At 50.4% G+C, this 24819-nt stretch overlaps 4 protein-coding genes across 5 annotated transcripts in view; 3 read left to right on the top strand and 1 right to left on the bottom strand.

The window, feature by feature from the left end:
- Nucleotides 1-61: 61 nt before the first annotated feature.
- LOC147240045 (proton channel OTOP3-like) lies at nucleotides 62-3583 on the bottom strand. Of its 2 annotated transcripts, none has more exons than XM_086194477.1 (7): nucleotides 2676-3583; nucleotides 2482-2569; nucleotides 2090-2148; nucleotides 1854-2008; nucleotides 1024-1706; nucleotides 791-955; nucleotides 62-713 (listed from the first exon to the last, which is right to left on the bottom strand). In XM_086194477.1, exons 1-7 carry the CDS (start codon nucleotides 3086-3088, stop codon nucleotides 543-545), a joined length of 1734 nt encoding a protein of 577 aa, XP_086050603.1. In that variant the 5' UTR covers nucleotides 3089-3583; the 3' UTR covers nucleotides 62-542. The 2 variants fall into 2 exon arrangements, with proteins under 2 accessions (XP_086050603.1, XP_086050604.1); XM_086194478.1 differs by having other exon boundaries at nucleotides 2482-2618; nucleotides 2728-3583.
- Nucleotides 3584-4278: 695 nt separating this feature from the next.
- Nucleotides 4279-11134, top strand: ush1gb (Usher syndrome 1Gb (autosomal recessive)). Its single transcript, XM_086194481.1, has 3 exons — nucleotides 4279-4779; nucleotides 8064-8511; nucleotides 9074-11134. The coding sequence occupies exons 1-3, from the start codon at nucleotides 4616-4618 to the stop codon at nucleotides 9896-9898; spliced, it is 1437 nt and encodes a 478-aa protein (XP_086050607.1). The 5' UTR covers nucleotides 4279-4615; the 3' UTR covers nucleotides 9899-11134.
- A 479-nt stretch (nucleotides 11135-11613) lies between these two features.
- fads6 (fatty acid desaturase 6) lies at nucleotides 11614-19972 on the top strand. Its single transcript, XM_086195900.1, has 6 exons — nucleotides 11614-11990; nucleotides 14798-14964; nucleotides 15844-16024; nucleotides 16124-16311; nucleotides 18933-19112; nucleotides 19208-19972. Exons 1-6 carry the CDS (start codon nucleotides 11747-11749, stop codon nucleotides 19355-19357), a joined length of 1110 nt encoding a protein of 369 aa, XP_086052026.1. The 5' UTR covers nucleotides 11614-11746; the 3' UTR covers nucleotides 19358-19972.
- Nucleotides 19973-21931: 1959 nt separating this feature from the next.
- trim16 (tripartite motif containing 16) overlaps nucleotides 21932-24819 on the top strand; it is a 9430-nt gene continuing 6542 nt past the window's right edge. Inside the window, exon 1 of the mRNA XM_086195941.1 lies at nucleotides 21932-22664. Within this exon, the coding sequence (XP_086052067.1) occupies nucleotides 21993-22664 (672 nt within the window). The 5' untranslated portion in view covers nucleotides 21932-21992. The remainder of the gene's footprint in view (nucleotides 22665-24819) is intronic.

The following is a 24819-nucleotide window of genomic DNA, read 5'->3' as shown; positions in this document are numbered from 1 at the left end:
AGAAACGAAAGGAAACAGTTCTGTGCAAACCCTGCCCCCCCCCCCCCCCCCACGACCCCAGTGTTGCTGAGTTGAAGTGAGAACACAAAAGAAATGAAATTGAAACGGATTTTAAAAAATGAGCCTCGCTGCTGGATGTCATCTCATTCTGAAAAAGAGAGGTTGACTCAGGCTAAAGGTTTATTGAAGCGAACCCAGGACGCATCAGCAGGGTTGAGTTCCCTCAGGGTCACGCTCACTTGGACTGATGCGATTTTGGCTCCACACCAAACGTGTTTCTGGCTCCGCCGGTGCTGCGCATCAGACGACATGTTGCAGGTTTAGTCGTCGAAACGATGATGTGATGCGGCTGCGAGAGGCTCGACTGAAATGTGACGTCATCATTTTCAGCAAAAACATTGGCGGTGGTTATTCAACATTGTCAGGCAATGAGAGAGCAACGATGAAAAAGAGCTTTCCAGTCAGACACCACAAACAGAGATATGAACTGGTCCTGGTCTTGGTCCTGGTTCTGGACTGCGCTAACCTCCTCGCTGTGGCGATCAGGCCGAGATGAGCAGCTCGATTAGCGCTCCCACCGAGTGCATCCTGTAGAAGACGCAGAGCGGCTGGCCCAGGTTCACCAGCACAAACCAGGTGGTGAAGCCGAAGAACTGTTTCCCCAGACCGTTCTCAAACTGGGGGTGGACTCCGAACGCTGGGATGACCCACAGCTGGAAGAACGTGCACGTGTTAAGCAAATGCAGGAATTGCGTTGGGATGATGAAGTCAGCAGCTGGAATCTCGTTACCATGATATTAGCCAGGATCAGGAAGGCGCAGATCTCTTGTGTGGCTCTCCTGGTCCAGGGTTTTGCTTTTTCTGGCTCTGGGGCAGCAGGGGGCACTGCCGTGTTCCCCTCCAGCAGGGAACCATCCGCTGTCTCTCGTATCTGAGCAGCAGCTCCCTTCTTCGCCTGTGGAACAAATTCTATTTCGATAAAACATCTTCATGACAGACTCACGCCAAGGAAAAGAAATGCACCTTGAGGATGTTGTGGCGTTGCTTCTTTTTCTTCTTGGCGAGGAGGTCGGGGTGCCGGTGCAGGCCTTCGATGATGAAGATGTTTTGCAGGATGAGCTCCAATAGGCTGAGGAGGGAGTAGGACAGGTCCAGGTCCCCTAGAGACCCACGGGTCCCTCCAGCCAGGGCGGCCACCAAGGAGAAGTAGGAAAGGGCCAGCTGGCCCAGAGCTGCTGCCAGCAGGAGGAGGACATCCAGGCTACGGGTGGGGTTGTGCCCCCCTTCCTGGGCCCTCCCCTCCAGCCGGTGGACCAGCAGCCCAACCAGGGAGCACAGAGACATGACAGGCATGATGGCTAAATGGTAGCCATAAAAAATAAGGAAGGCCGGGTGGCGAAGCTGCGGCTGGCTCACCCAAACCTGATAGAGGATGAAGACGGTCACGCCTGCAACAAGAACCAGGCCGCCAAACACAAGGCCATAGATGACCCCGCCTTGGTAAACTATATGGACCGTCAGCTTCCGAGTTGCACGCTGGTGACCCGGATGCGTCTTGTGCCCAACGTTCTTCCACATGACGTAGATCATGCAGCCTGCCATCAGGTAGTACTCGAGGTTGAAGGGGTAAAGGATCTCAAAGCCTTTCCTGAAGGTGAGGCAGGCGGCGCTAGCGCTGCACTCACAGAGCGTGGAATAATCAGTTCCTGCAAAAGAGCGCGCAGGAAGCTACCGTCAGAGGTTAGCATGCGTTCTGATATGCTGCCCCCGATGGTTTAGCTTGTCAATACCCACACATAGCACCTTTAATTCAAGAGGTGTGGGCGGAGCATTCAAGGTGCCTCTGATTTTACCTTCTGAGTCAGAGACGTTGACCTCAGTTGAGCTGAAGTTGCTGAGGTGGACCCGCTCTTCTTTTTCTAACTCGATCTCCTGGTGGATGGCGTCTTCTGTCACGGCGTTGAGCCACAGCAGCAGGTCAGCGGCCAGGATCACCACCAGGCCAGACCTGCACCCAGTCACACCGTCACTCATCAAACTCCTCAGACTCGGCCGTTACTACTTTGATCCAACTGGTGGGTGGAGTCACCTGGTGATGACTTTGTTTCTGTGAATGCAGTCTTTGGAGTGAGCCCACAGTAGATACGTCTGCAAAAGTAGGAATCGGGACAGTCAGTCGCAGGAGTCAACATTTCAATCACGGGTCTCTCAGTTGTTTCTCACGATGCCTGAAAGGTTCAAGTGTGTTGAGCAAACATTTTGGTTTCATATTTGAGGTCACTGTCATTCAGTTCAGTAAATTGTCTCACTGAACGAATCGTTCCCTTCAGATAAGAGCTACCAAGGGTTTGAGCAGCGAACTTGCAGAATGATTATCGACTCATTTTTCCTTTTCCTCGCAGTCACATTTGCATTTCCACTTTTTGGTGTGGGAAGGGGAGCAGCGCTGAGGACTGGGAGCTTCCACTCACTTTGACTTACCTGCAGCACCAGAAAAGGCGCCTCAATGAACGGAGCAAAGACTTTCGCTGCCGGCTGGCAGTCCCTCATACTGATCATGTAACCGATCCTGAAGACGAAGAGCAGCAGACTGAAGACAGCGAAGAACACCAGGACCACTGGGGGGGGGCAGAGAGAGAGAAGGAGAGAGAGACCGAGAGAGGAGGGTGCTTCACCTGAGGGTCACACACTTTGTTGTGGTGATAGTGATGATTGGCAGTATCTCACATGTGACTGCGATCCCGCCGGCGTGGTGGTCTTTATGTGGACTGTTCCCGGGATGCTTCCTGGCCCAGAGCAGGTACCAGAGCATCCAGATCAGGCTGACTACCATCACCACCAGCATGAAGACCTGGGGCTCCTGGTGCTTCAGGCCCTCGGGGTTGAACGCCTGGCCGGCCACCAGAGCCGCTCCCAGCAGCAGCACGTTCAACCCCAGCAGCCCGGAAATCAACCGCCTCCCACTGGGAGCCCAAACCAGCACCGGGTCCAGCTCCAGATCCTGGATGTGGTCTGTGCTGTTCGGTGCTTCATCATTCCTGGAAGGTTTATCTGGATCTGCAGCACCGGGATCAGGATCTGGTCTCATGCTGGCCTTTCTTCTCTTGTATATGACCAACACCCGTCCTCCTCTTTCCCCCTGCTTCCATTCAGTTTCTAGTCTTTTTTTTGCTGGTGGATTCGCTGAAATCTGTCAGCTCAGCGCGTGAATGAATGCGTGTCAGCGAGTCTTTGTTCCGCCTCCGCAGACCAGAGGGTGTGGATTATATTCATTGAGAGACTCGCCTTTCATAGGAGGCCTGTTTGCTTTTCATGTTGACTTTCTTTCAACCTGAAGTGCCACTTGATCAAAGTTCGCGGCTGCACATCAGGACCCGGGTAGAAGAGCTGCCGTGTTTCCTTCTTCGGTCTAAATGTTTTCCATCTTGAGGCCGACGATGTTCTGTTGCTGTGAAAGACTTGAGAGGGTTTTCCTTCTTGGCTTCTCGCCGTTTAGCGTCACTCTTTGCCTGAAGTGTGGACCAGGAAGTGACTTCAGGTGTACTTGTGCTAACTTGTACATGATTGTTATCTCTGCAGTGTCTCAGGCTGTACCAGCCCACTCTGATAACCTGCTGCAGCTCAAATGTTCACTTCCTGGTTTAGTGCTAACAGTTAGCCTGTTGAATGTCAGCCTGCTACATTTGACTATTTTTGTAGGTTAGCATTTCTTTCCTTACAGTATGAAAATACCCCAATAACCACAGGAAGATACTGGACCAGGAAATACAGAGGCACATCTGGACCATTCTAAAATTAATTCAATAAAGTGAAAATAGTATATCCCGATTTTTCTATCATTTATTACATTTAGCTAGCAAACGTATCACACCTGTATTTTATTTTCTGTTAATCCAATACTTTTTAGTAATAAAAGTTTTCTTTCACACGAAGCTAACCTGCTAGCTTCAGCTAACTGTTCCACTAGTTTAGCTCTATTTCCTTCAACCTGCATTCTCTGCTCTGTCTGCTCCAACTGCTTTACTCTTAGCTAACATTTCTTCCAACACAGCCAGCTAGCTAGTGCGTCATTTCGTTTATCATTTTTTTGCGAATGTTTCCAGTATATCTATTTCTTTTGAGCCAACCATTTCTCCAGTTCATCAGGAGTGTTTTTACTCTGTTCCACTGAATGCAGTTCGCTTCTCATCGACATTGTTTTCCATTTGTTTTAGCGAACTTTTATTTTAGCTAGCTTCTACTTGAGCTAACCAATCATCCATGTCGGCTTGCTTTGGTCATCATGCTCTTTTATTATTATTGTTTTGAATTATTTCTTTTAAAAGACTGAATAAGGGTGCGACGTGTCCTACAGAACATTTTTGTGCGTTTCTCCTGAAATCTAAAAACTTAGAGGAAAGGAAGGGCGCGTCTCACCACCGTAGCCCCGCCCCTCCCTGACAGCCAGCACGCCTCGTCCTCGTCTCCTAGCAACCAGCCCAGCCTTTCCGCCCGCTCCGTGTCTGTCCAGGCCGACTGACTCACGGCGCCCCGGACTCGAAGTTGCCTAAACAACGGGGCGAAGCCTCCGGTCAGGTATGGAGCCGAACTCCGAGTGAGGTAGCCGCAGGTTGCCATGAACGACCGGTACCACCGGGCGGCCCGGGACGGCTACCTGGACGTTCTGAAGGAGGCCACACGGAAGGAGCTGAATGCGCCGGATGAGGATGGGATGACACCGACCTTATGGGCCGCTTACCACGGCAACCTGGAGGCGCTCCGGCTGATCGTGGGGAGAGGGTGAGTCTGCAGACCCTCCACGGGTCCGGAGCACCGACACACTCACGGTTCGGTATTCATGGACTCTACCGGGGAGGATCAGTCACTTCACCTCTGACCAACAGAGGCGAGTCAGCAGCGTCCTCGTCCGAACCCCCAGATTAACTCAGTTTTTGTAGTTTAGTCGAGCGTTTCACCAAAGGGGATTCTGGCTATTTAAACCGGAATAGAACTGCATGTTGTAAACACACCAGAAAAACACAAGAGAACTGCAGTTTACTGAGTGTTCATGAAGTACCAGCCTGGTGCGCGCGCGAGGTACAGCCTTTTACTGTGAATGCTGATCTCTGCTGCAGCCCAGTGTCTGATGAGGCATTCAGGGGGGGGCGACGACGCAGATTCACCAGCTCCACTCCCAAAATCTGGACAGTTTCATCGATTAATTTGGAACTTTGTCAGATCTTCCATGGAATTCATTTATTTTGAACTCATTGATATATCCATCTATCTATCTATCTGTCTATCTATCCATCTGTCTATCTATCTATCTAGATAGACAGCTAGATAGATAGACACAAACAAACATACACACGTGTGTGTGAGTCAGCAGGTGTATCAGGGCAGGTGTGATTTGAGGACCTATTTGACGGAACTCAGCTCTCGCTCCTGTCAGCTGTAAGCATTTCTAGGGTTGTTTAGTCACTTTAAATCTCATCGCCTATCATTTTAGAACAGGAGACACGCTTTTATTGAACCCTATACTTCAAATGGAGTGGAACTGAGGTTATAGATGAAGCAAACTAATGGTACAGAAGTCTGTAAAGGTTTCATCCCCAACCTTTGACAGTCTTTATGTAAATCTTGGTGGAACGGAGGGGGATCAAACCAGCGAGTCTCCATCCCCGTCTCCTCGGCGCCGCTGGACCGTGGAGGCGTTTACATTTTAACAGCCTCATTAGTGAGAAAGGTCGCTGGCAGCCGGCCAACCCCATCAAACACGGCTAATATGCATCTGATAACCGCGGCTCTAATCCCTCAGACGCGGCTCCTGCTAATCCGTTACATAGCTGGTAAAATCTGATTTAGTGACAATACAGAAGCCATCAGTTACGATTAAGGACCGGACTCCGCTGTCCCGGACTAAGATGACACCTGCCGCTGCATTTGAAAGGGAGACTGGTGATCAGAGGGCGCAGGAGTCCGTCTGTATTCCGCCGCACCTTCAGCCCGTTGTCACCTGTCAGCGGAGAGTCGAGCGTGTGGAGGGTTTATAAGGCGTGTAGGAGTCTGAGGCTGAGGAGGGATACGAGCGCAGGGAAAGGTCACGGTGATGGATAGGGCCTCTTCCTCCTCCCACCGAGGCGGCGGCGGCCACAGTGTGCAGAGCAGAGTGGACGTGAAGCACAGGAAGGTGGCGAAAGAGGAGCTGCAGATCAGAGCTCCCAGCAAAAGGTGAACCAGGAGAGAGCAGCTTTTGACTGCAGTCACGCCTCCTTGAACCTGATTTTAGGGCCAAGCTGGATTTTTATACAGGTGTTTGGAAGTAAACTATCAGAATCATCAAGGGAACAATTGTTCTCCTGCTTTACATTTTTTTCTTTCCTGATTTTGAAGCCTGAAATTTTTTTTTTTATTGATCCAATACATGTTGGTTAAAATATGTGTTTACTCACACACATTAGTACAAATGCAAGAAACCTGTCTGGCTGTTCACACGATCCGGAAAACCTTGAGAAGTCATGGAATTTAGGAACAGCAATAGAGTTCAAATACCTGAACACCTGAGTCCGAAGGGTTCAGCTGAGATCTCCAGGGATCCCGGGAGGTTCCCTGGACCCAAATCACTGCAGCATCCAAACATCTGATCCTGAACGCCGTCTTTGTCCAAGCTTGAGAGGCCCAGATGGATCCTGGTGTCTCACACACACACACACACACACACACACACACACACACACACACACACACAGGCAATAGTTCCAGCTACGTGTCTGATTCTACCACGACAACGTCTCCTCATTTTAAACTGGTATTCATCACCAAGGTTACACACAACCCTAGTTAAACTAATGCAGGCAGAGACGGAGCTACGCTAACACTTCCCACCCACTACCAGTCATTGTGCTAAGCTAACTAGCCTGGGTCTCATCTCCCTGGAGGAGGGGCTCTATCTTCTTGTATGGTTCTGGGGACGATGGACAGTGAGAGACGTTCCTAAAGGGCTGACGCAGCGTTTGACGATGGTCAAAACCAAATGCCACTTTTCTGGATCTGTGTGTGTTTTTTTCTCGGTTCCTAAGTCTGGATCCTGGTGACACGCAAGGCCTAAGAAGATTCATGGCACTATTTGATGTATCAACACCTCCAACTCTGATATCAAGTGTACCTCAGTGTTCACGCTGGTCGAGACGGTGACCCTGCGGCGCGTGCCGTCACCGTCTCCGGGTGTCTGTGAAAAATACACTCGGTGTGCAAGATGAATAATGCAAAGTCACCGCTGTCATGTTTAACCAGCAGCTTTTCAATAATTGATGGGGACTCAGCCGCCGCCATGTGGGCGGAGGCAGACGGACAGAGGAGGGTCAGCAGAGGAGAAGCTGCTTCACAGTGGGAATCTACCAACAATAATCATCAGTCAACTGTAGCCGTGTCACCAAAACCCGCGTGCAGAGGGTCATGGGTGGTGTTCTACTCTTGCCTCAGAGCCATGGCTGAGTCCCACCCGTCCCTCAGGTGCCTCCTTTGGTCGCTGGCATACACAGACAAACGTGATTGGGTGTTGTATGACAAGACGCGCTGTCATCGGTGACATGTGTAACCGCCGACCTCAGCGTTCAGCCTGACAGAGTCCTGCAGTTCTACAGAGCTGCTCGGGAGTGAGTTCTAAAGTCAGAACACGTCAGTTCCCTCGTCTCCAAGTCCAGTTCAGATACGTGCCTGAAACGAGGTCCGTAGTTCCCCCCTGCATCACTTCTTCTGACTCCAGCATGCAGAGGCCGCCAGGCATGTTCAGCTTGAAGCTAAACTATCTTGAGTCAAACTAAGGGACTCCTTACAGCACTGATAAGATGCATGGCTCCATTAGAGACCAAAGTCGCGCTCCACCCTGACACCAACCGCTGCATGAAGCAAGACTCAGTCTATGGTGTTGCTTCAGGTTCATCTCATGTTGGAAACCTTAGAATTCTGTTGAGTGAGTCCTGAATGTGCAGACTCAGTATGTTGTCTTCGTCTTCTTCTTCTTCTTCTTCTTCTTCTTCTTCTTCCTCTTCCTCTTCCTCTTCCTCTTCCTCTTCTTCTTCCAGAGGCGACCCGGACAAGTGTGACATCTGGGGTAACACACCGCTCCACCTGGCAGCTGCCAACGGCCACCACAACTGCCTCTCCTTCCTGGTGGCTTTCGGTGCCAACGTGTGGTGTCTGGACAATGATTACCACACACCCCTGGACATGGCCGCCACCAAGGGCCACATGGACTGTGTCCGCTACCTGGACTCCATCGCTGCCAAGCAGATCACCCTCAACCCCAAGCTGGTCACCAAGCTGAAGGACCGAGCGTTCCGCGCCGCAGAGCGCCGCATCAAAGACTGCGCAAAGCTCCAGAAGAAGCACCGAGAACGCATGGAGAAAAAGTTTGTGAAGGAGTCGGCTGCTTTAGACAACTTGGACGCTATTAGCTTCTCAAGCTACACCAGCAGCAGCACTCTGAGCCGCAAGGTCAACCCCGTGACCTCCAGCATGCCATACTCGCAGGTGCTTACACAGTTACTGTCCCGGTGAAAGATAAAAGAGAGTTCAGGGCGCGTGACCACATGGTGTGCCCTCGCCGTTTTGTGCTTTGAGAAAAAGATGTTGCCAGAATCCTTTTTAATGATGCTCTGTGGACCGGCCCCTGAAAGGCCAACTGTTATTGTCAGTCGTATTCAAAAATGAAGGTTTAGGAAAAAACGATGGCTGTAAACTCTTTTGCAATCTTGCAGTTCGTCTGCGGTGTGAAAGGGTTTTCAGTCCCGGGTCAAATGACCCTGTGGTATTCATCGTCTCGGACCCGCATTGCTATGAACAAAGAACCTGGATGAACGAGGTGATTTTGCTCCACCAGGCTGCAACGAGCGGTTGAGCTCACCTGAATGACAGCTTGTGGGTGTTGAGTTGGCGATTGTGAAGTCTTTGGAAAAGGGTTCTACAGTAGATTGAACGAGTTATCATGTTTTGCCAAACCTGTTTCTTGTAAGGACGGAGGCCTTCATGGCTTTGACCTCGTGTGTGTTTTGCAGTCTGACGTTAAAACCCTGAATCTCTGCTCTCCTCTCAGGCCACCCTGCATTCCACTGCCAAGGGCAAAGCCAAGATACAAAAGAAATTAGAGAAGAAGAGGCAGGTCGACGGAACCTTCAAGATCTACGAGGACGGGAGGAGGAGTGTGCGCTCGCTCTCCGGCCTGCAGCTGGGCAACGATGTCATGTTCCTCAAACAGGGCACCTACACCAACCCCCGGGAGCGCTCGCGCCTCAACATCCGCAACATGTTCTCCCGGGACTGTGACGACGACGACGCCGACACCATCTCCCGTGCCATGAGCGACCCAGGCCTCCATGAGGCTGCATATTCAGAGATCAGTGCTGACTCCGGCCGGGACTCCCTGTTCACGCGGCCTGGGCTCGGCACCATGGTGTTTAGGAGGAACTATATGAGCGGAGGCGTGTTTGGAATCGGGGCGCGCGATGAAGGGAGTGTTGCTGGAAGTGAGCCTGTGGGACGAGCGCCCAACGTTCGTCTCCGTGGACACCTACCACGACACTCGCCCAGTTTCGATGAGGACAGTATTGGCAGTGCCTTGAGCCTGCAAGAAAGAAACCTGCAGGAGTTGCCTTGGGAGGAGACGGACGCTGGGCTGGATGAAGACCTGGAACCAGAGAACAGTCCGCTAGAAACCTTCCTGGCCTCGCAGGGCCTGAGCGAATTCATGTCCATCTTCAGGAGGGAGAAGATCGACCTGGAGGCTCTGCTTCTGTGTTCGGATCGCGACCTCACAAGCATTCACATCCCTTTGGGCCCCAGAAAGAAACTACTGGATGCCTGCAAGAGACGTCTGGACGCCATAGACGAACCAGAGGCCATCGAGGACACTGAGCTCTGAAGGTCAGTGCGGAATCGCTGGTCGTTGCTTTCAAAGCGATTCGCACATGAGCTCTTTGCATGCTTCAGCAGATCCACGGAGGACATTTACTCGCGATGAGAGACAGTGCAGGACAGCGAGGACTTGTGGGGGAGGGGAGATGCCTGTTTGGCGGCGAGATAAAGGGCTGGGTCACATGATGACACGTTACCAGAAGATGATGCCCATTTGTCATCAGGAAAATGCTTTTTAGGTCAACAACACCTCACTGAAAAAGTGCATTTTTCTTCTCAAATTCTCACTTGAGCTCTCAAAGATGTTTTCTCTCTGTGGGAGTGATTCATGAATACTTGAAAAGCAAAATACAATTTGTGGTTGAACCGTTGTTTTCAAGGTAAAGTTTGTCGGTGATCTGAACAAGCGAGTTTTTCATATTTCACACAGAAGTTGCAGTCAATGAGTCCTGAAACCCAGAGGGAAGGTAACAGTTGAAGGTCCGGTTCCCTTGTCAGGAAGTCGGTGAGTTCCATCATCCCTGCAGGACTTTGCACCCAATCAACCCACCAGAATAAAACTTTGCTCCGGGGATTAGAATTTACACGTCTAAATGTGTTAGGTGAACCAGTGCCGTATGATTCAACATCTCTGCTGTTTGAACTGAATCAGTTTAACTGTCTCTCCGATGATGTTGGAGGATCCGTGACCAGGATCCAACACGGTAGCAAACCTCTACAGGAGGGTTCGACCGGCCAAGCAGCACCATCTAGTGGTGTCTCGGGGTACCGCTAGACGGAGCTGAAATTGAATCGGTTTCAAAGGCGTGTTAGATGTCTAATTCTAGATGGGACGCAGTGAGGATGTTATCCTTAAACGGTGCTGTTCTCTCCTACTGTAAGTAAATGCAGCATGGAATCTATGACATCGTCGCCACGTCTACAAACACGTCCGCGGTGAGTCTGGTCAGCCTGTTACACCTGCTTCTGATTACCAGATCAGTTCACGTAGCAACGAAGGATTTGCAAATGTGTATTTTACAAGTACATACATTTTTTCACATTTTTTGTTGCGTCAGTTTTGCAAACATTGTTGCACATGTCCAGCGACCCCTGGGAGGCTGCGCGGATGTGAGCTCGGGTCGCTCGGGGCGTGTTGGGCGTCGCTGACAGGCTCAACCTGCGCACCCCAACTCTGCATGAATGTACTTTTAATGTTCAAATCTTTTTTGACAACACGAATCCAGAAATGATCTTTGAATAAAATAAGAGGAAAGCTTGTTTTGTGGTGGTGTACAACAACAAGACCCCCCCCCCCCCCCCCCCCCCGTCAAGAGGCTGTGAGAGGAGCCGCCTGCTGCTGGAGTCCCGGCTCTGCAGCATCTGGGCTCCCTTAAAAAACAAAAACAAAAAAAAAACCTAATGATTTAGAGTCCTGGCCTCCCGCCCAGACACCATCACCTCAGCCAGCACATAAACACATCCCTGTCCGCTCTCCTCGGCTCTCCTTCCTCCCTCCACTCCCCCAGGATTGGGGGGCAAGAATGAGGGGACGGGGTGGATGACATGCAGATGCATGACACCAGAGCTGCGCTGAGACTCCAGCATCACCGGGCAGCCTCAGATTTGGGTTGTAGAACAAAACATTCCTCTGGCGGGCTGCATCAGGAGTCAGCTGACGAGGGGGGAAAAAAGGGAGGAAACTGTAGGAGAGATGAGGAGGAGGGTCCTCAGCCCTCTGGAGCAGCAGGGGAAAGGGGGCCGGGCTTCTCTGACTTCGTCTCGCCCAGCAGGACTTTCGCAATGCTAACTTTGACCTGTGCAGCATTCAGGACGCTGCAGCAGCTGAGGTGAGTTTGTTCAGAGCCACTTGATCATGCGGCGCGCAGCAGAGGAGTGGAGGCAAGGACGGGATGAGCGAGGAGGAGGAGGGTGCCAGGATGGAGAGGAGGTGAAGGGCGCCTGGGAGAAGCCTGACAGGGACGAGGTGGAGCCGTCCGAGTCTCTGATGATGGAGCTGAGCCGGCGGGTGCAGAGGATGGTGAGGGAGAGCAGCTGGTGGGAGCGGAGGGGCATCGACTGCAGCATCCTGGCCGCAGCCTTCCTCTGCCTGCCGGCCGGTGAGCAACTTCATCATGAAATATGGAACAGGAACACTAAACCTGCTGGTGGGGTGGTGGGTTACATAATGCATGAGCCAGGTAGAGGAACCTGCTGGTCACGTGTGTCTAACGGTGCTGTTCTGTCTGGAGTTCTTGTAGTAGTCCAGTTCTTGTCTGAGGGAAAAGCGGCCTCTATTTTTAAAACCAGAAAGGAGTCCAACGTTCTTCTCAGATCCTGGTTCTGAGGTGTCACGTTCGGGTTCAGTTACATCAAACTATCACATCTAAAAATGAGGTTTTGATTTGGTCCTCTGACAAATGGATTCACATGTCAGTCGTGCCATCGTTGTTCACGTCTGTGCAGCAACAGCAATACAGCAACATCTCGATTCTCTTTTCCGTGATACTGCATCGATATCGTATTGCTGTTTATGATAAAATCGTATCAGGTGTTTTACAGCAGCTGCGGGTGGTGCGTTCAGGGACAATTGACAACTGTGCAACTTCAGGAGTTTCATTCTTGTAAATCAGAGTAGAAATGTTGAACTGAAATATTTTGGACTCAGTTTGTGCGGTGAGTTATCAACATGGCGTATGTGCGCTGTACTCGAAGACACAGCAAGATTTATTTGTGGTTCTACTATTTTATTTTGAATTACATCACAAATCATGATATGGATCGACTAGTCAGGTCTGGGCCGATACCAGACCACTCTGACAGTGTCAGGTAAATCAACCCAGGAGATTTTCAAGTAATTTAACGAACAATGCGCCACGTCTGAGGAAATGATACAGAACGAGAGAAGCTGAATGGGATTCCTTGTAATCTACATGTAAAACTGTTGTCTGTCCATGAGCTGATGACCTCCGTCGAGGTTTGTCGGCACAAATACAGGAGCAGGGATGCGTCTTTGGTTCAAAAGGAGAGGAGGAATTGGCAGAGTTGTCAGACTACAAACACTGGTTTTAATTGCTGCTACATTTGAAGGAACATTTTGGCCTCTGCACCTCAGGGCAGGTTCTTTATCAGCACAATAGGAACCACAAATGACCCAAAACAATTGTTTGCTTTTTTTTGATTGATGGAAGATCAACCCATGGCCCTCACCAACCATTGGCCAGCTCACGTCACATGACCTGGCAATGCAGCCACAAACAGGAAAAAGGCCCTCGAGGGAAAATAGTTCTCTGGAGAGGTTCCCCGGTGGGTTGTTTCTGGAACAAAGTTCCTGTACGTGTGAATGTTTCTCCAAATATTTGTGGAAATGTATCCCAAAGGCTTCAGCTGCAGGAGAGCGGGAGGTCTCTCCCCGTCTGCGCAGCGCTGCCGTCATCACTCATTCACGGTATCCCATGGTTCCCTTCTATCTGGGTCACTGGCGGTCAGCGACTGACCTCCGTTAGGCCTTTTGTTGCTGGTGTCACTTGATCAGCCGAGCCAACAGAGTCTGGCAGCAGCGCAGGAGAGCTGATCTGGACCTGTAGACGTGTCTGCGGCAGATTCCTGCGGCTCTCGCTCAGCTCCTGCAGAGCGACTTGTTTTCTTCTAATAATACAGAGCGTATCCTGGCTGCAGCGACAGGACGCAGAGACTTCGGAGTTGTATTTAGCCACGCAGACGTGCCGAGGAGGCATCTGTCATTGTGTATCACTCAGCCAGCAACCTTAAAATAGGCTGCTTTGAAATAGGAGTTGCGGTATATTAGCGCCACTTTATTGGGTCAGGAAGGCGACGTGTCACCTAAACCTGCTGTTGGCCACACAACAGCAACACGATCAGACGAACCCTCGCAAAAAATCTGCAGTCCAGCAAGAGGTCATCCCAGAGTTAATGTGAATTAAATCTTCTTAAAAGGCGTAAGAAGCCTCAGCTGTGAATGCTACATGATGTGCTGCCAACGCTCGGATCTGTACTGTTCAACACGTTTCCCTCGTCTCCAAGTCGCTGGCTGCCACAGGAAGTGATCAGTGTTGAGAGTCTTCAAAACCTGGGTTGCTAACAAGAGTTCGACCACCTCCAAGGTCATGGAGGTCATTAAAGGTCATCAGGGGGAAGCACAAGAAGCCTGAAGCTAAGTGGTGGTGACCTTGTTACACTTTTTTGAGTAATTTACTACTACGATATTGTTTCCTTTCAAATCCTGTTGATAATTTTTTTTAATTTTGGAAGCTCCAAACTAAACTTCTTACATATAGTACCTTTAAATCATCTTCAACTGGAGGTACAGGAAACAGGGGTTTACTCTCCGTTGCCCCTGGATACCCAGGAGAGATGGTGACCTCACCAGGCGGTGATGTAATCGAACCAGGCCTCCCATGTGTCTGATGGAACGGTCTCACGTTTCACCCTCTCACCTGATCTTCTTGCCTGTCACACCGTGGGGGAGTGACGCCGTCACAGATACTGGACACGACCACGTTTGTTTTGTTTCTGTCCAAACGGTGACGCTGCTGCGAGCTCGCCAGCTATTTAGCTTCAGAGCCAAACCTCTCAGCCACCAGACAACCGGATCGGCCGCGGTTCCGTTCTGAGAAGTTCTCGGCAACAAACATCCCGACGAGTGGGAGCAGTCACGGTCCGTTGGCTCACCTTGATTAGACGCTCTGACTGGAGCCCTGCTGACCAGGAGTGTCACCTGCTCATCAATGCAGCACAAAATACAAGAGAATCTCAAAGCTTCACCAGTCCCGTGGTTTAGGAGTGTAACATCTCTGGATCAAGACTCAGTAACCATCTCAGAAGCCTTTTACTGGTTAATTAATGCTTCTTACCAGCACCTCAGCTTCTGTGTGTGTGTGTGTGTGTGTGTGTGTGTGTGTTGCAGCCTTCCTGCTGCTGGCATCCAGTCACCCCCTCTGGTTCACATCGGGCGTGCTCCTGATGGGCGTGGCTCACGCCGTCATCACCATCAAGGGGACCCACCTGGCCAGCCACGGATCCCTGAACGAGTCGCAGGCGTGGGCCAAGTTCTGGGCCGTCTTCTTCATTGAGGTGACGCCATCAGAAATGAGACACGTGGAACTACTTTCAGGACCTGTGATACTAAAACTGTTGGGCAGCAGCTTTAATGCAAATTAGTCGATTTTAAAAATCAAAGTATGTGCAGTAGCATGTATACTGTTTTCAGACGTTCAAACTCAAGTTTAAAATGTACTAGAAATACTGCAGTTTTACCGTGATTGCATTTGCCTTCAGTCAGAGAATTAACTGACCACCTAAATGTTCCCCAAATATACAGAAACCCACTCAGAGCTTTCCAGACGTTTTTGTGTTATTATGCGGCGGAACTGATAAGACTTTAGTGGACAGAGGTCAAAGGTCACTGCAACAGGTACAGGGAGGTGTACAACCACGTTGCAGTATTTCTGGTTAGTCTGAAAAAGTATTTTGTACTTGATACTACCAGTATTTTGAAGTCCCTTTTTTCAGAAACTAGCCCGGCTGTTCTGGATCAGTCGTCCTGTGTCAGTACTCACAGTGGAGGGACAGTAAACCGTGTTTACAGCCTGAACGCATCTTTAAAGACAACAAGCACATTCAGCATACGTTGTTTCTGTAGTTTGACTTGTGGGTTTTTCCTGTTGATTCACGGGGAAATCCTCCTGCAGCGCTGGCTGCCCTCGGGCAGCGTGCAGATGTGTGAAACTACGTGCGTGAAGTGTAAACGTGGCGGGAATGAAAGTGCAGCAGCAGACTGACAGCAACGACCCGATGAATGAGTGAACTTGGAACCTGTTGATGTGGATGTTTACCAGACCATCTGCTGCTCTTTGACCCCCCCCCCCCCCCGTGAAAGATATCAGCTGTCAGAAAAGGTCCTTGCTGGTTATGTCCATGTTGCTTCACTGCTGTCTGTCCTCATCCTCTCAGATCTGCGGCTCATTCTCAGCGCGCGCCGGCGTGCAGGGTCACATCAAGCTGCATCACGCTCACACGAATGTCGTTGGACTGGGAGACTCCAGCACGTGGAAGGTCCCCTTCCTGCCCCGCACAGTCTACCTGTTCATAGCCCCCCTGGCCGTGCCTGTCATCACGCCACTCGTTGCGCTCGGTAAGAGGGTTCTTCGGTCCACATACTCTAGCCCCGCCCACTCCACAGCTCAGGTGTGAGTTTACTTTCCCTGCCATGACATGTTCTTTGGTCTTGCAGCCCATCTGAGGGGTCAGTCTCCGGCCCTGGTGGTCCGGACCCTGCTGATGATAGCACTGGGGTTCTACTCACAGTATTGGCTGCTGGTCCACGTCTCCGGCTTCAGCTCCGCCCCCAGCGCTCTGCTCTGCATGCTGGTGTGCAGAGCCATGTTCTCAGTGCCCTACATCCACGTCAACATATTCCAGGTGAGGGAGGCCTGAGAAACACACCTGGTGACCTCACTTCAGTCTGGAGGAGTGAGAGCAGGTGTCCTCATGAAGGCCTGCTCAATGTCCAGTGGTGTCCCAGTTTATTGTGTTGCTGGGGGCTGAAATTAAAAAGGTTGCAGCCACAAAGTAGAACTTAGTCCCTTCAATTAATTTGTGGCTGCAAGATGAAATTCATTTCTTAAATTTATTTACTTTAAGGACATATGACTTTACTTATGTTAACTTTTCTTAACCCATCGTCCTCAGAGCCAGACAGGAAGATGGAGCTGAGACCCATGCTAGTTAGCTTAGCCCAATGACTGGTAGTGGGTGGAAGTGTTAGCATCAGCTAGCTCAGGTTCAGGCTAGTTACTTTAGCCCAGTGGCTGGTAGTGGGTGGGAAGTGTTAGCATCAGCTAGCTCAGGTCCAGGCTAGTTAGCTTAGCCCAATGGCTGGTAGTGGGTGGAAGTGTTAGCATCAGCTAGCTCAGGTCCAGGCTAGTTAGCTTAGCCCAATGGCTGGTAGTGGGTGGGAAGTGTTAGCATCAGCTAGCTCAGGTCCAGGATGCTGGAGTGTCCAGCAGGAATCCTCCTCCTCCTCATCATCAGTAGCAGCAGTCGCTCTTCTAGTCCTCAACAAACCTTTGGTTCTGTTGACCCAAGTTCCAGTGGAGCTTTGGAGGTGCTGCGTCATATCATTGCGCCCAGTCACTAAAGTAGTTCCGGCTACGTGTCTGATTCTACCACTATAATGTCTCCTCATTTTAAACTGGTATTTCACACTTTAACACTTGCCACCAACTACCATTCATTGTGCTAAGCTAACTAGCGTGGGTCTCAGCTCCCTAGAGGAGGGTCTCTGTCTCCTTGTCTCTCTGGGATCCAATGCTGGGGGAATGTTCCTTACTAGCTGGGATGTCTCAGATCCTCAAAATAACACAGTGTAATTTCAAAAGAAACAGGATTTCCAGCAAGAACACCAAAGCCGTCGTGGTGAAGAGGTTCTCAGATGGAAATGTGCCCCCACGCATTTCTGTTTTATTTCAAGAATAAACAAAAACGGACCCAGATAACATCCAGAAGTGTTGAGCTCGCATGAGAGCAGCTCTTGTTCTGTGGCATTTGGAAAAATTCTGCTTCAGTGTGTTCTCACATGGATCCGACCTGACGGGATAAAAAGGAACAATCCGTGATTATCCAAGCATGAACTTCCCAGATGGACTCCAGAGTCCTGCAGATCATTGTGCATTGTTCTGATCAAAGGTGGATTAGAGAACACTGGTCCTTGATCTGAACTCAAGAGTCTAACAGGGGAGGGGTTTGTTCTCGCCGTGTCTCTGTGCTGTTGTTGGCCTTGGTCCTATCTCTCTCCGCAGGACCCAGCGTTCCCCCGGATCATTTACCACCGACTGACCTTTGCTTGCATTTACTCGGGTGTCCCTCTGAACTGCTCTCATTTCCTTCATGTTTTCCACTTTGAAATAGGATTTTTTCTTTTGTCTTTTTCTAAGAATTTTTCACTGGTGGCAGCGTCTTTGTCCCTCAGTGTTAAAAAAATGTTGAACCGTGAGGAATTTGACTTCAGTTCCCTGATTAACGACTGACCTCAAGAGACCCTGAAGGCTGCAGGCTCGCTGTGGTTTCCTTCTCTTCTTCCTCTTTACGATGTACATGTTGCTGCATGGACTGTGTGAGAGATTAGATAGCGAGGAGACGTCAAATTTATCCTGAAACTGGTCCAAGTCTTAGTGTGTCTCAGACTCAGAGAGAACAGGGTTAAGGCAGCAGCTCAGTTTCCATGTACAGAGGCCCGCACGAGTGGAACGTCTGCTGAGACCTCAGAGGTGCTGCCCAGAAACCAGTCGCTTGTTTGATAGCCGCCTTCTGTTCTAGCTAGCACTCTGTCCAGAAGTCCACAGCAAAAGGTCAAATTTGTCAGGCCAGTCAGGGCAAAAGTACTGAAGTAAACAGAGGGAGGAGCTTTGCAGGCAAGTCAGGGACCCCAGAGGTTTCAATAGTAAATAAATGGAGGCCCAGCTGAGGGGTTTCAGAGTCCAGACATGTGCATGTGGCACTGAGGCATCAGGGCCGTGAGGATCTCTCCCACTTGTAGTAAAGACAGACCTCCTTTCAGGCCTTCAACCAGGAACCCAGACGTTCTTATTATTCTCATTCAGGGGTTTGAAGCCTCGTTCCTGCTCCGCCAGGATCACCTCGACACCCAGCAGCATCTGGTTCTGGAGCTAGAGAGGCACAGTGGCCGGGCTGGTCCCGCTGAAAGGTCCTGCTCACCACTCCGTAATGTGGTGCTCAACCCACAAGAACGTAAAGGTTCCAAACTCAAATGTGGATCTGACAGGGAGAACTGGCATTAACAGTTTCCGCCACCTGTCACACTTTAAAGTTGGCGTGGAATTTTTTTTTCTTCCTTGGCTGGAACAGCAGCTGAAGGTCATGGAATGAGTGAACGCTGCAGGACTTCGCTGTCTCAGGTTCTTAAACACAATCTCAAGGACCAAGACAGTGAATTTCAGCCCACTCACGTGCAGCACGTGGTCACGAGTAGCACTGGAGTTAGTTGTGTTCCGTGTAACCGGGCACCCGTGTCTCCTCTGCAGCACATCGGCCTCCCCATGTTCTCCCCGACGCAACGACCAAAGAGGATCTACCAGATGACCCACGGAGTCCTGAACCTGCCCCGGAACCCTCTGCTGGACTGGATCTTCGGACACTCGCTGATCAACTGTCACGTGGAGCACCACCTCTTCCCCTTCCTTTCCGACAACATGTGTCTGAAGGTGTGAGGCGGCCGCAGCGGAGGCAGCAGCGTTCTGACCATCTCTGACCCTGGAAGGAATCCCCCCTCAGGTCACCGTCTTCTCTCTCTCTGCAGGTGAAGCCCGTCGTGTCGCAGTATCTGAATGAGAGACAGCTTCCGTACCAGGAGGACGGCTACGTCTCCCGCCTCAGGCTTTTCTTTCACAAATACCAGGAGCTGATGGTGTTCGCCCCGGCCATCACGGAGCTGGTGGGGGTGCAGTGAGGAAGATGGGGACGCGGCGAGGAAGACAGACTGTTGAGACTCACGCTGCTCCGAAGACTGCTGCTTCAACATTCCCACTTAATACGAGTGATGAGGTTGCTTTGATCTGGGTGATTACATTAGCTGATTCTGGTTGAAGTGAAGCTGGAGACTAAAGATGGCTGCCGTCTGAGGTCACAGAGAAGCAGGAGGGGAAAACATGTCCTGTGAGCTCAAGATGGCTGCTGGTGAGTGAATACAGGTTGTGTGTCAAGTATCATTTTAGACTGACAGGACTGGAACTGTTCTCATCTGTTCCTTGTGCTGTATTAATATCCTACACTTGGGAGTAATTTGAGATGTAGCATGAGGTCGTTCGCTCAACCTCTCAGTCTGAGAGAAGGTCCACCTGCAGTGGCGCTGGTCTGACTGTCCTGGTCAGCAGGCGGCTCCAGGAGAGCAGCACCGGTATGACATCACCATTCAAGGATGCAATAAAGCACATTAACCAAATATGCAGGAAGCACGATGCTAGCAGTGACTGTAAATGAAAAATGCCTGAAGTAGTCAGAACGGCAGTGATGCAATATTAAGATGAGTTTGTTTTTCATTAAAAGATGAACAATATTGACACTAAGAGAAACTGTTCTGCTGTTCTGTTCTTCTGTTCTTCTGCTCTTCTGCTGTTCTGTTGTTCTGTTCTGAGGGGTCGGGATCTCGTGAAGCTGCAACAATTCCAGGAAATTTCTCTGTGTTAAGTTCAGATACAGGAACCATCAGGGAGCTTGGATGGTGGTTCTCGTCCGATGTTCTGACCCTCTACGGGTGATACAGCCTTCAGTGTGTCAGCTCTGGTAACTCCACCCCTTGCCAGCAGATCTGGACCATAATTCATTGCTGTATGCAGGCCCAGCGCAGCTCCTGGTGTTGTGGCCTGGGCCACCGTTGCTATGTGGGTTTGTGTTTGGTTCTCATCTCCAGTTTCCATAACAGCTTTACTACACACCACACATCCCTGTGAGAAATGGCAGCTCGACGCATGGCGCCGACCCGGCTCACACAAAGACTCGGTGTTCCACACATCCTCCTCCTCCTCCTCCTCCTCCTCCTCCTCCTCATCATCCTCAGCAGCAGCAGCACACATCTGGAGCGCTGACGCCTCCACGCTAACAGGAGCTCCTGCTCTCGTTGTAGATGATAGAATATTTAGTACATCTCAGAACCCTGCAGCTCGCCGTCAGAACAGAACCGACTCGGTTGATTTGGACCGTGGCGGCGCGTTGTCCGAGAGACCTGACAGCAGTCGGACAGAACACGACCAGCACTCAAGGAATCAGTTCCACGAGAAGGAATTCATTCAGACGTCATAGAGAACATCAGTGGAACGTTCTCCAGGAGGAACGGCAGGCCGAGGCACGTTTGTGTCTCCGTTCAGTCAAGCAGCATCAAGTTTGTTTGAGACTAAAACCCAAAAATGCGACTAAAAAGTTTTCATGTGAACACAAAAGTTTTACGTTGTCTGAGAGAGAAACAGAGCATTGAATGAGAACACGTTTGTTCTGAACTTCATTCTGAGGGTTTTTATTTACCGCCTGATGGAAAGAACGCTGGATTCTAAAATGATGACAACGTCTCTCTGGAAGCCACGCCTGGTACCGCTGCCTGGAAGTTGGAACCAAATGTTTGTGTCGGTACTTTACAAAAAATGAGTCCGGCCTTTTGAGTCACTGTCCGTTCAGAACTGCGGCTCATGGGAGAAAATCACAGGGAATTCTACTGTTGTCAGGTGCGTGCGTGCGTGCGTGCGTGTGTGTGTGTGTGTGTGTGTGTGTGTGTGTGTGTGTGTGTGTGTGTTTGACAGGTCTATGTGTTGCTCAGGGCAACTCTGCATTTCACACATACTGCAAGGTTTTATTGTAAAAGTTAAAGCAAGAAACCACCACTGACCTCAGCTCACCGACGCCACCACGTGCTCGCTCTCTCTACTCTCTCTCCTCTCTCCTTCGCTCTCTACTTCACTCTCTCTCTATTTCTCTCTCCCTCTCTCTCTCTCGTAGTGGAAGCTTCATCCAGATGTAGCACACGTTCAGATTCACATCAGATCTTCCAGAATTCAAACATTTAAAAGAAGAAACCGCCGAGACGTTGATGTTGACCTCCAGTTAAACTGACTCCTTCAGCCGTGGACACCAACACATCCTGCTCACTAGGTGGCAGCGTTGAGCCCTGCTGCTGCTTTACTCTGTGTGTGTGTGTTCTCATGTTCAGACTGCAGTCTCAGAACGGCTCACATGACCTGAGAGAGGAAGCACGAGGACAATCAGAGTCCATCAGTTCAACAATGCATCGGTGATGAAGTCAGGAGGGAGACAAACGCCACTGTCTCACTGTCATGTCCAGGCACAATGTGCTGGAATGCAGCTCCACCTCTGCTGCTGGAGCAGCTCCACCCTGTGGCTTCTCCTCCAGGGAGGGGGAGGGAGCTGATTGTGTGGGGAAGTTTGTGCTGAGGGGCGGAGATCATGAGACTGAAACTATTGGTCTTCTCTGACGTTCTCATCTTCTAGGTGTGGCTTTGCAGGCTCCTCGGTGTAATCAAGAAACCGCAGAAGTGGCTGAGCCAGTTCTTTCCAGAAAGCCGGAGAGCCAGGAAGTCATGGCTGATAGTGAAGCAGCAGCTCTGGTCCCCCAGGCCTGCCGTGTGAGCTCAGGTGTCCTGAGCCAAGACCAGCCGGCAGCGTGTGCTCACTCCGTTTGTGACTCTGGTCTCAAGGACAAAGCTAAAGGATGTCCTGAGTCTCCCAAGAGCCCAGAGAAGCCTGAACCTGCTCCTGAGGGCCCAAAACTGAATGGAACCGAAGCTGAAGCGGCTGTGATTGACACCACAGAAGAAGAGAGTCAGGACACCGGGACAGGCGAGGAGGTCCAAACCACCGAGGACCAGAAGGAGTCCGAGGACCAAGACAAGAAGGACGCAAAGACAGAAGAACCTGAAGAGGTAAAAGAAGAGGAGGAACCTTTGGGCCCTGATGATGTGGTGTGTGACTCCTGCATTGAGAGCCCCTGCAGGGCCCTCAAGTCCTGCCTCACCTGCCTGGTGTCCTACTGTGAGGCCCACCTTCGACCTCACCTGGAGAACCCGAAGTTCCAGAACCATCGTCTGGTGGAGCCGCTGAGGGACATCGAGAGACGGACCTGCGAGAGCCACAATTGGCCCCTGGAGCTGTTCTGCTGCGCCGACGCCGTCTGCGTCTGTCAGGACTGCGTGAAGGAGGAGCACAAGGGCCACAACACCGTCGCCGTGGTGGAGGCTCGCAGGAAGATCGAGGCAGGTGTTCTCAGACGTTCTCCTGTGTTCTGTACTACTGATGCACCTGAAGGTAAACCAGAAACAGCTGATCATGGAGGAACGTCCTGCACCGGCCTCCTCAGCTGGAACCTGTTTGAAGTTTGTCATCCCGTAAAACTGCAGCTCAGTTAAAGCCCATAAATCTTCCACTATTTTTGAAAATCGAATACGAAAACACTGGTTGTGGTTCCCAACACCAGCATCACGAGAGAAAACACATTCGGTGAAGTAGTTACGTTACTGACGCAGGATTTATGGGAATGAAACCGTGAAAGTAAACCGATAATCTGCTGTTGTCGTCGGTGACCGCCGGTAACCCGAACGCAGAGCAGAATATTGGAATAGAGAGAGTCAGATCAGAAACACGCAGCATTAAAAAAACCAAACTTCTAAATGAAATAATTTAAGTTTTGTTTCATTTTTTTTAAAGAAAAAAGCAAAAATGTTCTGTAACAGGTTTCCTGTCATGACCACGGAACGGCCGCTCCAGGGGTCTCCAGCCCCAGGTTGGAAACAGGTTGTCTAAAACTGTAGTTTTGATATTGTGAGGATTTGTTGTGCCTGTTCCCTATCAGTCTAAGACCAGGGACCCCTGTGGCCCCTCTGTGGCCCCCAGGAGGAGTGCATGACTTGTGTTTCTCACGTTTCTTTTTCTAAAAAACATCATTTGGCTTTGCTGGAGCATAAAAGAAGAGAGTCAAAAGAAATCATTTATGAAGCCGATTTAAAAACATCCGTGCACCAAAGTCAGTCGCTCGATGAGGGGGCGGGTCCTGCTGGTGGCTCTAGCGCCCCCTCTAGTCACTCGTGTGGTGGGGAATTTCACCCAGGTGCTTCGTCATCACGGTGAAACTACCCGCTGCCAGGTGAAAAGATTCAGACGGTGACGCCACACGATGACTGATGTGTTGGTCCAGGGTGCTCCCCAGCTCAAAGGGGGCGGAGCTACAACCGCAGCATCTTGAACTGCCGATGAACCGTTAATGAGACAGTTGAGCGAAAAAACAGACGAAAAAAGTAAATCCTTTTTAGAAAAGGAAGACAGTGAAGGATTTCTTCAAATTTGGCACAAATGGCCAATAAGTCAATGGCCGTTAAGTGGAACTATTCTACAGGTCAAAGGTCACACGTGACTGCAGTTCCTAGTTTACTGGTTTAAATGTTCTTATTTATTGAGTATGAGGTCATCAGCTGAGGGACAGGGACGTCCATGTGCAGCCCACGTGCGGGTTTCACCTGCACTTACACAAAGTCTCCTTTGTGGCTTCATTATCTCACGCCAGGCCTCGCTGAGTGTTTTCCTCTTCTGTTGGGACATCAGGTGGAGTCCCAGCCAACGCACGAGGGGGAAACGTGGCTGGGGAGCAAGAAGAAGCAGAGCTACCAGTCAGAAACAACAGTAGACGAGTCCATGGTGGCGCGTCCACACATGAATGCTAGATATATTTAGATGCTGCTATGTTTGCTTCAATCCAATTATGATATCCGTTGGAAGGTCATCATCACATCAGGCGCCTGCTCCGGGTCACTGGCTTTGCAGAGTTTCAGACACTTGGATCTATTTTGTCACTGCGGCGCAGCGGAAGCTCAGGTTTCAGGGTCATTTGTGTGTCTTTGTGTGGTGGGCGAGCAGATTCCTCCCAGCAGGCACCTGTTACTGGTGCACCAGAACCCCAGGAAAAAACATAACCACCAGGTCGCCTGTGGCATTTCCTCTCCTGCAATGAACGAGCAAGAAAGAAGTGGGAAAAAAAAAGTGAGATAAGGAGGAAATTTGTTTCCACTGAGAGGAAGAGGAGATCGTCCCAGCAGTCGCGCAGGCTCGCTTGAGCTGCAAGTCAAACATTAACTGAAAAAAAAGCTGCGCAGCTGGTGATTTATGAGCAGACGAGGCATTCGTGAAGCCGATGACAACCGTGGCCTCAGGCTCATAGGCCCTTCAGCACTGCAACTTTTCTCCTTGTTAGCAACTTTAGCATCTGAAACAACAACACACCCTTAAAAAATGATGCAAAAACCCTGAAGGGATTTGAGAGTTTTTCATTTCAACTATACACACACACACATATATATATACACACACACACACACATATATATATGTGTGTGTGTGTGTATATATATATATATACATA

The sequence above is a fragment of the Aulostomus chinensis genome, chromosome 23 (genome assembly GCF_037954235.1).
Source record: "Aulostomus chinensis isolate RoL2024-O1b breed Wild chromosome 23, RoL_Achi_v1.0, whole genome shotgun sequence".
NCBI lineage: Eukaryota > Metazoa > Chordata > Actinopteri > Syngnathiformes > Aulostomidae > Aulostomus > Aulostomus chinensis.
The sequence above is the reverse complement of the archived record's forward strand: the minus strand, read 5'-3'. Positions and strand labels throughout refer to the sequence as shown.

Excerpts from the sequence above, each read along its gene's own strand:
- LOC147240045 (XM_086194477.1), bottom strand. The coding sequence starts at position 3,088 with ATGAGACCAGATCCTGATCCCGGTGCTGCAGATCCAGATAAACCTTCC. Across the intron at positions 2,009-2,089 it reads AGAAACAAAGTCATCACCAG|GTCTGGCCTGGTGGTGATCC; the intron begins GTGACTCCACCC and ends GACTGGGTGCAG. Across the intron at positions 956-1,023 it reads AACGCCACAACATCCTCAAG|GCGAAGAAGGGAGCTGCTGC; the intron begins GTGCATTTCTTT and ends TTTGTTCCACAG.
- ush1gb (XM_086194481.1), top strand. The coding sequence starts at position 4,616 with ATGAACGACCGGTACCACCGGGCGGCCCGGGACGGCTACCTGGACGTT. Across the intron at positions 4,780-8,063 it reads CGGCTGATCGTGGGGAGAGG|AGGCGACCCGGACAAGTGTG; the intron begins GTGAGTCTGCAG and ends TTCTTCTTCCAG. Across the intron at positions 8,512-9,073 it reads CCAGCATGCCATACTCGCAG|GCCACCCTGCATTCCACTGC; the intron begins GTGCTTACACAG and ends CTCTCCTCTCAG.
- fads6 (XM_086195900.1), top strand. The coding sequence starts at position 11,747 with ATGCGGCGCGCAGCAGAGGAGTGGAGGCAAGGACGGGATGAGCGAGGA. Across the intron at positions 16,312-18,932 it reads TCCACGTCAACATATTCCAG|CACATCGGCCTCCCCATGTT; the intron begins GTGAGGGAGGCC and ends TCTCCTCTGCAG. Across the intron at positions 19,113-19,207 it reads CCGACAACATGTGTCTGAAG|GTGAAGCCCGTCGTGTCGCA; the intron begins GTGTGAGGCGGC and ends CTCTCTCTGCAG.